This window comes from Sebastes fasciatus, chromosome 2, assembly GCF_043250625.1.
Source record: "Sebastes fasciatus isolate fSebFas1 chromosome 2, fSebFas1.pri, whole genome shotgun sequence".
NCBI lineage: Eukaryota > Metazoa > Chordata > Actinopteri > Perciformes > Sebastidae > Sebastes > Sebastes fasciatus.
Window position 1 is genome coordinate 41,457,641 of NC_133796.1, and position 13,562 is coordinate 41,471,202.

Sequence of the window (13,562 nt, forward strand, 5' to 3'; positions counted from 1 at the left end):
AAATTTTTTGTCGCATAAAAATGTCTTATTCAGCGTTCAGTTGTTCCTAGTTGCACCCTCTTGTGTCACTTTTGGTTGCAAAAAGCCAAGATGGTGACGTCCAAAATATTGAACTCGAGACTTCAAAACGGTAGTCCATAAACCAATAGGTGACGTCACGCTGACTAAGTCCACTTGTTATATACAACCTAACCACAATTTTATTTTTGCACAAATTAAAAATGTGTAAAAAGGTGGATGTAAATGTACCTAATGTGTTCCCTGACTCTTTTTATAAACATGAATGACTTCATATCCACATCAGTAATCGGTGTGTAATTGGGTGAATCCATGCAGAAAGCCTGCAGAAACACTGATCTCAGAAGACTAATTATCTGGTAAATCTTACAAAGGTCAGCAGTGTGTTGGCCAAGGATGAAGAGAGTAGCCACCATATGGCTAAAGATGCCCACAAGAAGTGTGTCTTCACTGCTCTTTTAATCTTTTGAGCTAATTGTGTTTCTTCCCCCCATCTTCTGGTGCCCAGGCAGACAAAATGTGGTCAAACTCTAATCTACTTAACTGCTTTCCACTTTGTTTTTCCAATTATAGTCGGGCCTTGTTATTGTGGAGCTGGAAGTCGCTGACATCGACATTAATTTTGTCCGTCGAGCACATTTTCTACTTAGACTGAAGACAGTTGTTTCGATTTTTTTCAAATATACAGATTAATACAAATGAACCAATTGAACGTATGTATTTTCAAATGGATAGTGGCTCAAATGACTGTGTGATACATTGCTCACAGTCAGGAGTTAGCCAGATTTTAAAAATCCCCCTCCACATCTCCACCCCCAAAAAAAACCTATACATTTAGAAACAAATAGTCAATAGAAAAAAAATCTGAACATTTCTTAATATTTAACTCTTAACTAAAACAAATTACACTTTTTTGTTTTCATTCAAAGTTGTAATTTATAGGAATGCAATTTTTTTAATTTGTAAACTCATACTCATATTGTTGAAACCCACTAATTCTTCACAATATAACAAAGGACACAACCTGTGTGTCCTCAGTGGCGGCCCCGCTCAGACCAACCTGATTTCATGGGAAGGTGTATAAATAGCACGCCAATTTTAAGGACGTTTTGTGTGTCATGTCTACACATTTTTAGCTTTCTGTGTGTTATTTAACGCCCTGTTCTCATTCCCAACTCGTCACATGTGGACGTTGTGAATTAAAACAGAACGACTTGGTTAGGTTTAAGAAAAGATCGTGGTTTGGGTTCAAATAAGGACGTTTGTTATGTGAATCAAGTGATGTAAGTAACTTAAGTTGTCAACGTAAATAAGTCAACCAAACTTTTGGTTTCACACGGGACACAATCAGCGGTCTCTTTGGTAAAAGTCATGTGTTTGTTTGACCCCCTAACCTCCTCCCTACTCAGACTTTCTCGCCTTTTACACTACTTCACCTGACTTCTGGAGGAGTTGCTCTGGGCATCTATTGCCGCAGCATGGCTGCTCAAAACCACAGACAGTTATCATCAACTGCACAGATCCCATCAGCTCTATTGAGCTTTTTTTTTGTCTCTTTTAGCTCATTGTTTGTGTTTTCTGGCAGCTGTTTTCAGCAAACACGCTCTGATAAACCCACTGTACACCACCTGCCCAGCACCAAACAGCAGACAGACAGTTATCGACTATCTGGTGCAGAAAAAGGGACATTTAGCGGCAAAAAGAACAGACAGAGAGAAAAAAACAGACCTAAAAGGAGATGGAATAATTACGACTCCAAATGAACATTATTGTTGCTGCGTGTCTGCTGGATGCTGCTCTATAAGGTCATGATCTGTCACATGTTGTGGTGTCAGCTTGTTCCTCTGTGAAAACTCAATTAACGCAGCTTTAAAGCACTCATATGTCCAATCTCAGATCAGTTATCAGTTAATAACAAGCACAGAACAAACAGCAAACAGAAAAACAAACAGTACAGATGCCAGCACACAGATGTCAGAAACGATGAAAGTTGCGTTAGGGGACGATCTCATTAACAACAGATGCTTTGAATTTATGAACTGAAACATTTCTGCTTTCACAGAGATCCTCCGTGACTCTTCTGCAGTTTGATTTTCACAATGGAGTATTTTTAATGTCTTTGTTTTGAAGCCTTTCTTGTCGTAATCACAACAACACACAGTGCTTTTCATTTTCCCCCAAATTGTCTGACAATTTGTGCAAACAACAAGTCAATTTCATTCATGATTACATGGCTGCATGTTTCATATTCTGTGGTTCTTGGCAGCCCTGGTCCTCCAGTTTCCTAGCTGCAGCTTAACACCGCTGATTCTACATGTACTGTATAATGATTCTAACTTCTTAATAATAAATGGGAGACCATCATGAATGAGCTAAATTAGTGTCGGCCATTCAAAACTCCCATTATTCCCCCGTGACCTTTTTCTTGTGGCAGCCAGAGGGGAGCGGATGATCTCTAGTTTGTCAAAAACAGAGTGAAATGGGAGTTAATAGGCAGCCCCTCAGCAAACACTGTGGGTCATTATGAATGGGAGGCAATCACACAGATCAAATATACAGCGGGGGGAAATGGAGCTGGAATCTTGGAGGGGAAATACAAATTTGAAGAGGCTGGTAAATATAATAATGTGCGCCTCATGTAATCATCCCTTTAAATGCAGATACCGAAGAGGAGCGTTGACTGATGGATGTCCACGAGGAGACGGAGCTGCATGGGAACCGGTCTAACGTTACAACTCTTCTACCAGAGAGTTTCAGGAGTCGTCACTGTTGCTGTTTTTCTTCTCTTTCTGATGAAGATCCGAGTCTGAGCAGCACCAATGTTCTGGCAATGTGACTGATTGATCCAGTAGATGAACAGTAAAGATTAAGAGGATGACAAATAAGCATGCTGCTTACACAGCGCATGGGGCTAATCCTCCCCCCCCCTTCACCTCCACCCCCCGGGCTCCCTTTTGAGGAGCTGCCACCGAGGAAGCACCCACAGACAGTGACGGACACACAACCTGTTGACGTGCAACAAGTGTGAGCTGGAGCTCAGGGCAGGACCCCAGCCCATCTGCATCTCCACATCACAGGCTGCAACACAGTAAAGGCACCATCTGCCCACTGGGGACCACTGGGGACCACTGGAGGCCGGACAGCTTCATATTTCATATTTTAAGTGTTTTTGCTGCAAAGAAAACTCAAAGGAACTTTTTGTGTGTTGATCCTGGACATCGTACGTTGACAATTTACAAACTCCAGAGAAGAGGACTAATAGTTCTGCAACACAATCTTCATTCACCATCACTCCAAGAGACATTTTTTAATTAAAAAAATGATGGAGGATCACCTGATAAAGATCCCCATGATGTCATCCTCATCCCCCAGCGAGTCTTCTGGGAGCGGCGGGACAGACGACAGCAGAGGAGGTAAGACTTTCACATGTCCACCAGGAGCAACAGGTGCACATGAAGCCTGAAAGATGGGACACAAACTCGGCCTCTAGTCAGGAAAAAATAAGTTAACTTATGGAGGTTTTTAATATTCATCATATCGATTCTTAAATTACAAGTTTCTGTTGGAGATTCCCAAATTTGACCTTTTTTGTGCCTTTTTTTCTGTTTAAATATTGAATTCAAAAACAATCAATGAAACTTTCTTTGACACCACACAAGTATGAAGTAAAAATGATATCTCCAAGCATCTCTTAAATACAAATATACTTATTTAAGTAGAACAAGATTGAAATAAATATTTATTATGCAACTGTAAGCAGAATTTATGTATAATTAATGGGTTTATTTGGATTAATGTCAGTATCCCTGCATCGTTTGTGTTAGCTGTTAATCTGCCTGCAGCCATTTTATTGTTTGAACTTCATAATCATCCACTAAATGAGATTTTCAGACCTAAACGTCTGTTGCAGTAGACTGAGCTGACAGTACAGATGGCAGGCACACGTATGAAACAATACCAGAGTGGCACTAACCGACCGGCCCTGTGTGACTGTGTTTTGACTCACAGCCAAGAGTCCGTCCCCGGGCAAAGCCCTGAGCCCGGCGCTGGTCTGCAAAGTGTGCGGCGACACCAGCAGCGGGAAACACTACGGCATCTACGCCTGCAACGGCTGCAGCGGGTTCTTCAAACGCAGCGTGAGGAGGAGGCTCATTTACAGGCAAGAGTTTTAATAATGTCCCCTCCGTCCCATTAAAGCCAGTTAGGGTATGAGGTGCATTATGGGAAGGCAGCATCCTTTTCAGCATTTTATCCAGGACATTCTCACAGCCATTAAATGTAGTTATATCCAACAAAACCCACATATTTTGTTTAATATCGTATAAGAAAAGATAAAAGTAAATGTACATTTTTGTCACATCAAAACAAAATGAAATCATTTCATTTGTCAACTGATTGTAACTGAAAATATGAGCTTGTTTTACTTGAGCACATTAATGCAAATATACCTTTTAACGTGACAAAAAACATGAATAGCTTGAATAAAGTTGTTGTTTAGTGTTCTGCGTATTAAAAAAAAAAGATTCAATTTGGGATTCAAAAAAAGAAACAATCCTTTTTTTTAATCTTAACAGGGTAGCTTGTGTCTTTAAGTTGTTATTTTGGTGAAAGTAAGGCCATAAAGTGTTTCAAGTTCAGTTTAGGATTAAGGTTTTGGTCACAGTTTCAATGGGTGGCTTTTATTTTCATAGAAAAGGAGTATGGATTTCAGATCAATTTTAGCATAAATGTGTATTTCTTTGTAATTACTACATGCAGTTTGTCTGCTGGTTTTGAGTGGACTATGCCTTTAACATCCTGGTTGTGGGTTAACAGGTGCCAGGCCGGTACAGGCATGTGTCCAGTGGACAAAGCTCATCGCAACCAGTGCCAGGCGTGTCGGCTGAAGAAGTGCCTGCAGGCGGGCATGAATAAAGACGGTCAGTAATCCATCAGATAACAGCAGAGACCTTCCCTGTCAGACACTCACATGTGAAACTGTGAGGTAACAATCCAAACTGCAGCTGTATCTCATGATGATAGCTCCTTTTCCTCTCTGCAGCAGTACAGAACGAGCGGCAGCCCCGCAGCACAGCTCAGGTCCGCCTGGACTCCATCGACGTGGACCCTGAGAAGGAGCACCTGGCCACCACACGGGAGCCCACCTCCTCATCCTCTTCCTCCTCCTCTTCCTCCTCCTCTGTCATCACGTGGCCCCACATCACCTCCTCCATGGCCATCACCTCCTCTGTGGCCCCCCAGCGCTGCATCAGTCCCCAGAACAACCACCGCTTCATGGCCAGCCTCATGACGGCCGAGACCTGCGCCAAGCTGGAGCCCGAGGACGGTGAGGAGGGTCCCAGACCTGACATCAGATTAGACAGAAGGGCAGCTTTCATTTCACTGTTTGTCACCAGAGTTTCTGCATCCATACCTGTGGTGTAGGTAAATTAAACAACAGGAAAACAGCATTTTAAGAGCATGTTGTCTCCATAAATGTAAATATTTGTGGATATATAGAGGCAACACATGATGCAGGAAAGAGGAAGAGAGAGGAGCTTTTACTGGATCGGCAGGAGTTGGTCAAAAAACATTTTATATATTGAATTTCATTTCATATAAAAAAGTCAACAGCTACATTAGTGTTAGCATTAAGCATAATGTTTGAATTTTAACATGCATATGTACAAATGAATACCTATAGGATGCTTATAAGATGCTAATTTCACCGTGGGTCTTAATCACTAAATTAGTGCATGTATAAGTTGCATTTATTATTAATAATACAATAATTAATATTATTATTAATTGAATTTACCCTCAGGGGATTAATAAAGTGCCTTATTATTATTATTATTATTATTATTATTATTATTGTGTTTTAGAGTGAATGTTGTTGTGTTAAGTGTGTCCGAGTGACTCTGATTAATACTTTAAAACCATCAATCATGTATTTGATAAAAAAAAAACAATAAATAAAATCAAAATATGAAATAATTTACTGTTTAAACTTTAAAATAAGTTATTTATCAGCGGCCCTCCTGACATTAACATGCTTCTATTTTGCATGTGATATTCAGCACGTAGCAAGCCAGACAGTGTTAGCATGCTAACAAGCTAACGAGCTAAAGTTCAAATGTCAACATGTGTACATTAACTAGCTGGAGTTCTGACCTCCTCTTTTCTGTTTGCAGTTGACGAGAACATCGACGTGACGAGCAACGAGCCGGAGCGAGCGTCCTCGGAGTACCACATGGCGCTGTACCCTTCCAGCTCCGAGAACGTGTACGAGACCTCGGCGAGGCTGCTCTTCATGTCGGTGAAGTGGGCCAAGAACCTGCCGGTGTTTTCCAACCTGCCCTTCAGAGACCAGGTGAGTCTCAAACGTACACTTTATATATCTGAATTATAACAAAGGGGCGCATGTTACAATTTCACTTCCAGTTTTTATCATTTTGATTTCACAAGTAAAAGTAAGACATGATATATTGTTCTGAGAAAAAATAGAAAGAAAAATTCTGACAAACTTTGAGTTAAAAACTTGTTAATTCAGTTATCATACTTCTAAAACGATGGAATCCCATTCCCGCCAGGAAATGTTTAATTTTATAAAGTTGAACAATATACATAATTTAGCCGTAGGAAAAAAATGATTTTGGTTTAGTTTAATTCTTCGTTTTATTAGTTTTAGTCAAACATTCGATATTTTTTGTGATCAAATTTTTTATTTTTCAATACTCAAGGTTAGAGTGAGTTATTGATTTTTTTTATAGATTTAGTTGAGTACTAGTAAGGAACTAAAATTATTGACGATTATTTAATAAGTCTATTTGTCCATTTTTCACATTATCATTTAGTTTTTATTTGTTGATGAAAAATGCATTTTTGTCATGTTTATTTTCTTTTTCAAACTTCGTTTGGTTGACTTGTTTTTGTCATGATAAAAGTTATCAATGAATATTTTTCGTCATAGTTTTCATTAACATAATTTACACTGGTTGACAAAAATGATGTATAAAAAAGAACAAAATATAAACTTGTGATAACTCATCACTTTTACTTTGTAGATCAAGATGTATGAATTACTTATAAAACAAAATTAGATATCACAAAAACATATACAAAAACATCATTTTGAATTACCAATTCCCTACTTTGAAATAAAATTATTTTGAAAATAAGTCATAACTGTGTTACTGCTTGATAAATATTTATTTTATAAATTATATATCATCATTTAATCAACATGTTTTTGTCAGGAATGGTCTTCCATATAACCTCTTTACAACTAATGTGACTAACCAGTGAAGCTATTTCCTTTCTAGTTTTAATGTTATGACTCTTGTTGGTGTCCTGCCAGGTGATCCTGCTGGAGGAGGCGTGGAGCGAGCTCTTCCTGCTCTGTGCCATCCAGTGGTCTCTGCCTCTGGACAGCTGCCCGCTGCTCTCTCTGCCGGACCTCTGCCCCGGCATGCAGGGAAAGACCAGCTACACCAGCCTGGACCTGCGCCTCCTGCAGGAGGTCTTCAGCCGCTTCAAGGCCCTCGCCGTCGACCCCACCGAGTTCGCCTGCCTCAAGGCCATCGTGCTCTTCAAGCCAGGTGAGGCCAACAGGACTTCTATTCAGTGTTATTATTACAATCCCATTATTACCCTGCAATAGTAAGAGTCTAAGAGCTTAAGGGACCGCTTTAGATCAATAAATCTGAACCACTACCGAGCAGAGTAGCTTTAGGTTCCTAATGATCTCACTTTCCCCCTGACCTTCTGACCTCTGCTCTAGCGCCACTATCCATTCGAATTTTAAAATATATAGCGGAAAGATTGCTGTACCATTGAGTGAGCACACTCATTCTCCACAGAGGAAGAACTGGTAACATTTTGGATGGTCTATGAGCTTTCCTCTAGCACCTCCCTGAGATGACACCCAAAATGTGGTCAGCTTTGCACCCAAAATATTTCATAATCTTTAACTTCGTTGTCCCTGAAAGGAATTTTTCCTTGCAGCCAGGAGAAACATAAAATAAATATAATAAATGAAATGAAAAATGAAATGAAAAATTAAACTACCATATAAAATGATACAAAGACAATATAAATATATAAAACATAAACTAAAAACATGATATTTCATGATATTTCTGCTGTCATGGTAATAAACGGTTTTGACTTTGAAGACTTCATTAAACACTAGTTGTTTGAATTTCCTGTATGTGACTCACATTAGTGTTTGCTCTCCTTTGCAGAGACTCGAGGTTTGAAAGATCCAGAACAAGTGGAGAACCTGCAGGATCAGTCTCAAGTGATGCTGGGACAACACATCCGCTCCCATTACCCCAGTCAACCAGCCAGGTGTGTTACCTGTCTGATAATATCACTGTATCACTCCCACAGTGCTCCTCAAAAACTCCACAGGGAGCCACCTCTGTTAGATTCATAGTCTGTTACATTAGAAACTGCTTTCTGGGTTTCCTCTTCTAAAGGGAATTTCTCCCGTTATGATTTGGATTGAAAATGCAAGTTAAAAGGCAGAGTTCTGTTCATGTTCTGCCAGAGTCGAAGTATTTCTCAAAGTAAATGATCAGTTTAAAGGCAAAACTCCCTGAATGTTGGCGTTCATAGTACGACAGAATCATGTGGTGTAGCTTTAATTCATTTTCTTTCTTCCACTGATTTCTATCCCATATTAGTTGATGCAAAGTGAATAAAAAACACATCTTACAGTTTTTAGATATGGAAGCTGATTGCTCTGGGCATGCCATGTTTCAGATCACTGAAACTTTCTCTGCTGTCACACATCAGTGTAGCTTCTGGGAGTGATGTGACTCCAATATTACTTTCTTTATTGGCTAATTATTCAAAGCATTAATATCAAAATGCTCCAGCGAACAACAGGTTTATGTCACAAAAATGAGGATTTGACTTGGACTTCACTAACTTCTCAAGGTTTGACATGTTAAAATCACATGGAACAATAATAAATAAATGAATGAATGAATGAATGAATGAATAAATACATAAAGGCAAGCCTTACATAACCTCACTGCAGTTTGAATAAATATATACTATTAGGGTTGTGCACTGAAAGACATCGATCCCAGCTATTCTCTCTTTTTTAAATGTATCATTATTTATTTACAAATAAAAACACAAATCAGACAGAACAGCACTAGTTTGTACCTTACAGACTAGCTGTAAGTCAGCGCCAAAGCAACAGCATCATAAAACAACAACGATCGAAAAGAAAAGAGGAAAAGAAGAAACCAAACAATACAAAATGACATGGAAAAATAAATTATTCCAATTATTCATAAAACAGCATTAACGCAGTTTTAAAATTAAAATGTCCAAATGTCATTTAAATGGTCAACATTAAGACCCGAGAGACTCACATTTTTAATCGGAGGTGGATTCAATTAAATGATTATTATGAGCAATGTGGTTTATATATGCTGTATGTTTCCTGTTACATGGAGAGGCTGATTCTAGTTTTTGTTTCTTGTGTGTATTCAGGTTTGGAAAGCTGCTTCTTCTTCTTCCCTCTCTACGTTTTGTGAACTCGGAGCGGATTGAGCTGCTGTTCTTCCACAGGACCATCGGGAACACTCCCATGGAGAAGCTGCTGTGTGACATGTTTAAAAACTAAAACCATCACCCACAAACCCGTCCAGTCATCAATAATCTCCCTGTGTGGAGAGGAGTGATATTTGACGGATACTAGCTTTGTACTCCTGTATGCATATCAGAGATTCTGCGTGCTGTTGATATTTTTTTAAAGGCCACTTTATTATTTGTTTGTTGTTTCCACATCAGTTCTTCTCATCATGCTTGCTGTCTATTTGTATCATATTTAGATTTGGATTTGAGTCATTTCGTCCTCTAGTGTTTATTGTTTTTTTTCTGACATTTACGATGCAGATCTTTATGTGTCTGGTGATAGATGGACTGTACATCCCTGCTGTCATTAATGTGACTGTTATATTCACGTTTTCATGCCTTGATAAAGTCAAAAATGCTTGAAAATGGGTTTTGATTCAGTTTCTTTACAAGAGATGATTTAGCCTTCAGACCTTCACTAATAAGGGGAAATAGTTCCTTGTGTATGATTTTAAATAATAAATGGAAGATATTGTGCGTCAGCTATAACACACCGATTCAAACTGAGTTTATGGAGACCTGGACCCTCTTTAACACAGAGAATCAATCAAACAGCGCCCTCTTCTGTCTGGTGTATCACACAAAACCCTCAGCACACACGCACGCACACGCACGCACGCGCGCACACACACACACACACACACACACACTAAACATAATCTCAAAGTATGAAATGTTGATGGGAGTTACAGTCTCTCTCAGTTGTTCCACTGTTAGAAACAATCTGCCCAATTTACAGAAGGCCAGTTTGTTCTTCTGCTTATAGTAAATTCCAATTACTGTACGGAGCAGACATAAGTTTAAGGGCCTATTAAGGTTTTTTCTGGGATACAAACAGGAGTCCTTTCTTTGGGTAATAAAGCGCAGAGGTTCTTGTTAAGAGACGGATGGATGCAGTGAAACATGGGGGTTTAAATAAGAAACAGTACTGATGTTGTCATTCTTTGTTTCCACAGACACTGTCATTTTAAAATGTATTGATAATTCATGAAATTGATGGTCTGGAAATGTGAAACGAGTGCCAGGCAGAAAAACAGCGTTCATTATTGCATTTAGATAACAATGTGGAGACTCCTCACAAGAAAGGGTCAGCGTGTATGATGTATGAAGTAAATGTCAGGGGCAAAGAAGGAAGTGGCATGGTGTTGTTCAGGCTCTTCTCATACACTATTATACCTATGACAAGTAATATACTATCATCTGTACCAACCCACTTAAAGGCAGGGTTGACGATGTTGTCCAGTATCCGCTATTTGTTCTATTGGTTAAAATGGTCTTTACACCCCGACAGCGATCCATTACTGATGAGCTCTGAAAAGGACCTGAAAAGAGCCGTCATCTGTAGCTGCTGTAATCCTGTAAAAATGTCTACCAATCACTGCCTCGCGGTACGCTTGGAAAGAACCAATCAGATGCCTCCTTGCCTCCCTGCTCGTACTCTAACCTTGGCGTGCACCAGCCTGAACTCAAAGCGTCGCCGCCGCACGTTTACTGGAGAATGGAAGAGAAAACTCAGCCCTGCAGTAGCACTGCTGTGGTTACTGGTCATGAGGTAGCGTTGTTGAGTTGAGGTCCTCTCTCCACTCTGTGTCTGTGAAGTAGTATGATGCGTCGGTGCTCGTGCATGTGTGTGTGTGTGTGGGGAAGGATTCCCAAGGGGAGATGAGCTAAATGCTAACATGAGCATGCTCTCAATGATAATGTTTAGCAGGTATAATGTTTACCAAGTTCACCATCTAAGTTTCTAAATTGAATTTCCCCTCAGGGGATCAATAAAGTGCCTTCTTCTTATTCTTCTTCTTCTTCTTCTTCTTCTTCTTCTTTGCTATAATCTGCACAAAACACCAAGTACAGCTGAGGTTGATGGGAAATGTTGACCTGCTGGTGGTGCTCTAGCAAAAATCAGGGGATTACCAAAGTAATTAGAATTTATAGAAAAAGAAAAATGGAAATAGAAAGCCTTTATTGTGATTGATCAGAATACAATGAAATTAGGAGCGCTACTCCGAGACACAGGAAAAAAACAGGAAAAACACCATAAAAACAAAACAACTTCAGCATACACACATCCACAGCCGGCAACACTGCTTCTAAAATAGTAAGTAAAATAAATAAATAAATACAGTGTTATTTTGCACTATAGAATAAGAGTAATTATTGTACTAGTATGAATGTAATTATTGCAGAAGATCCCGTTGGCCCTTGAAAAACAGACATCATATTCATATAGTGTATTTGTGGCCCAGGGAAAGAAACCGTGCTTTGAAACTATTTATCCTCTGGGAACCATGAATGTTTGTACAAAATTGCATGGCTATCCATCCAATAGATGTTGAGATATTTAAGTCTGAAACAAAATTATGGACTGACTGACTATCTATCAAATACTGTGCTATGGAAGAAGAGGCAAAAAAAGTTCAATTAAACAAAAGCATCACTAAGAAAAGGATGGCCTGTCTCTTGTGTCCTTCGTGATCTACTGTGTTGAAATCTGAATGAAGACTGGATCACTATACAACAGAAATCAGGAAGTATACTCCGTTCTCCCGCCTGTATAGTGACGGTATTATAGAAATAAAGTGTGCTCCACTTTGAAATGAGATGTAAAAGCCGACAGTTGTAGCTGAAGTGAGTGTTGGTGTTCCTTAAATAAATGTCAGTCTGATAAGAGACGTCACTCAGTATTACTTTACCTTCTGATTCAAACACTTGAAAAACATCAGAAGAGCAGGTGGTGCACACATCAAGCGCTTCTTTTAGTTTCAAAAGCCAGCACCGCAAGTGAAATCGTAAAAGATGACTCTGGGCAAGAGAGGGGAATTCTCAGCTTTGCTTTTAGTGCGGTTATTTATCATTAATAAGAGGCTTTAAAGCTGAAGTAGGTGAGATTGGAGCAAAAAAGTTATTTTTATAAAACGGTCGCTATATCATGACAGTAGTACATGAAACAGGTAACCTGAAAAATATCATGTGCCTCTGTGTCATCCGGTGTCCTACAGTGCTCCTAACGGCATCTGCAAGATTTCACAGACCGGAGGAAAACAAGCAGTCAGAGCTGATCTGAGATCTGCTGTCTATGAGAGCCGGCTGTCAATCACTCGAGAACTCCGACCAAACGGTCAAACTAGGCAGCGCTGATCAAATATGAATCAATATTATGTTACTGTATTGCCTATTTCTCTCCTCAGATGTTCTCAGAATCATCTTGTAGTGCACGGTTTAGCTGTTAAATGAGAAAGTTTGTGATGCCGCCGCTGCATCATTGTGAAATCTGGTGAAGGAACGCCAAGTTCCGGTCACATGACCGGAGCACAGCCAATAGGAACGCTCTCTCAATGGATAGGTCACACACTCAGAAGACAAAATACGTAAATCAATCACAAAGCAGGCTCTAACATGGAACCCTAAATGAAAGAGGAAGACAGGACGTCCTAGAACCACCTGGAGAAGAACCACAGAACAGGTGGTGAAGAAGGAAGGGCTGTCGTGGCAACAACTAGATCGGAGGGCACAAGACCGGAGAAAATGGAGGGGTTTCATCGATGGCCTATGTTCCTTAGGGAATTTCAATGCCTAAGTAAGTAAGTAAGTCTCAATGAAATGACCTGTGATTGGTCAAAGTCTCCCGTCACGGGCTAGATTTTCTAAAGCCTGAAAACAGAGCCATGAGGAGGAGCAGAAGTCTAGTTATCTCTCAGAACACTTGAGTTACAATATGCTGAAATGTTATTATGGGATTTTTTGCCCAATGATGCCAAAAATATACTGACTACTGAAGCTTTAAGAGCATCCAGCACATTTGTCTTCTGTTGAAATAGCAGCAGTTGAGTATCGTGGGACCCGTGCGAGGCCCTCAGTCAGGCCTCCGTCATATGAGTGAGCTCACACATCCAGATTAAGAAACTTTG

At 39.8% G+C, this 13,562-nt stretch overlaps 1 protein-coding gene across 1 annotated transcript; it reads left to right on the forward strand.

Annotated features, from left to right (window-relative positions):
- The first annotated feature begins 2,998 nt into the window (after nt 1-2,998).
- Nucleotides 2,999-10,024, forward strand: LOC141760874 (photoreceptor-specific nuclear receptor-like). Its single transcript, XM_074623973.1, has 8 exons — nt 2,999-3,431; nt 4,027-4,177; nt 4,834-4,937; nt 5,060-5,344; nt 6,192-6,370; nt 7,358-7,598; nt 8,244-8,349; nt 9,511-10,024. The coding sequence occupies exons 1-8, from the start codon at nt 3,338-3,340 to the stop codon at nt 9,641-9,643; spliced, it is 1,293 nt and encodes a 430-aa protein (XP_074480074.1). The 5' UTR covers nt 2,999-3,337; the 3' UTR covers nt 9,644-10,024.
- The last annotated feature ends 3,538 nt before the right edge of the window (nt 10,025-13,562 follow it).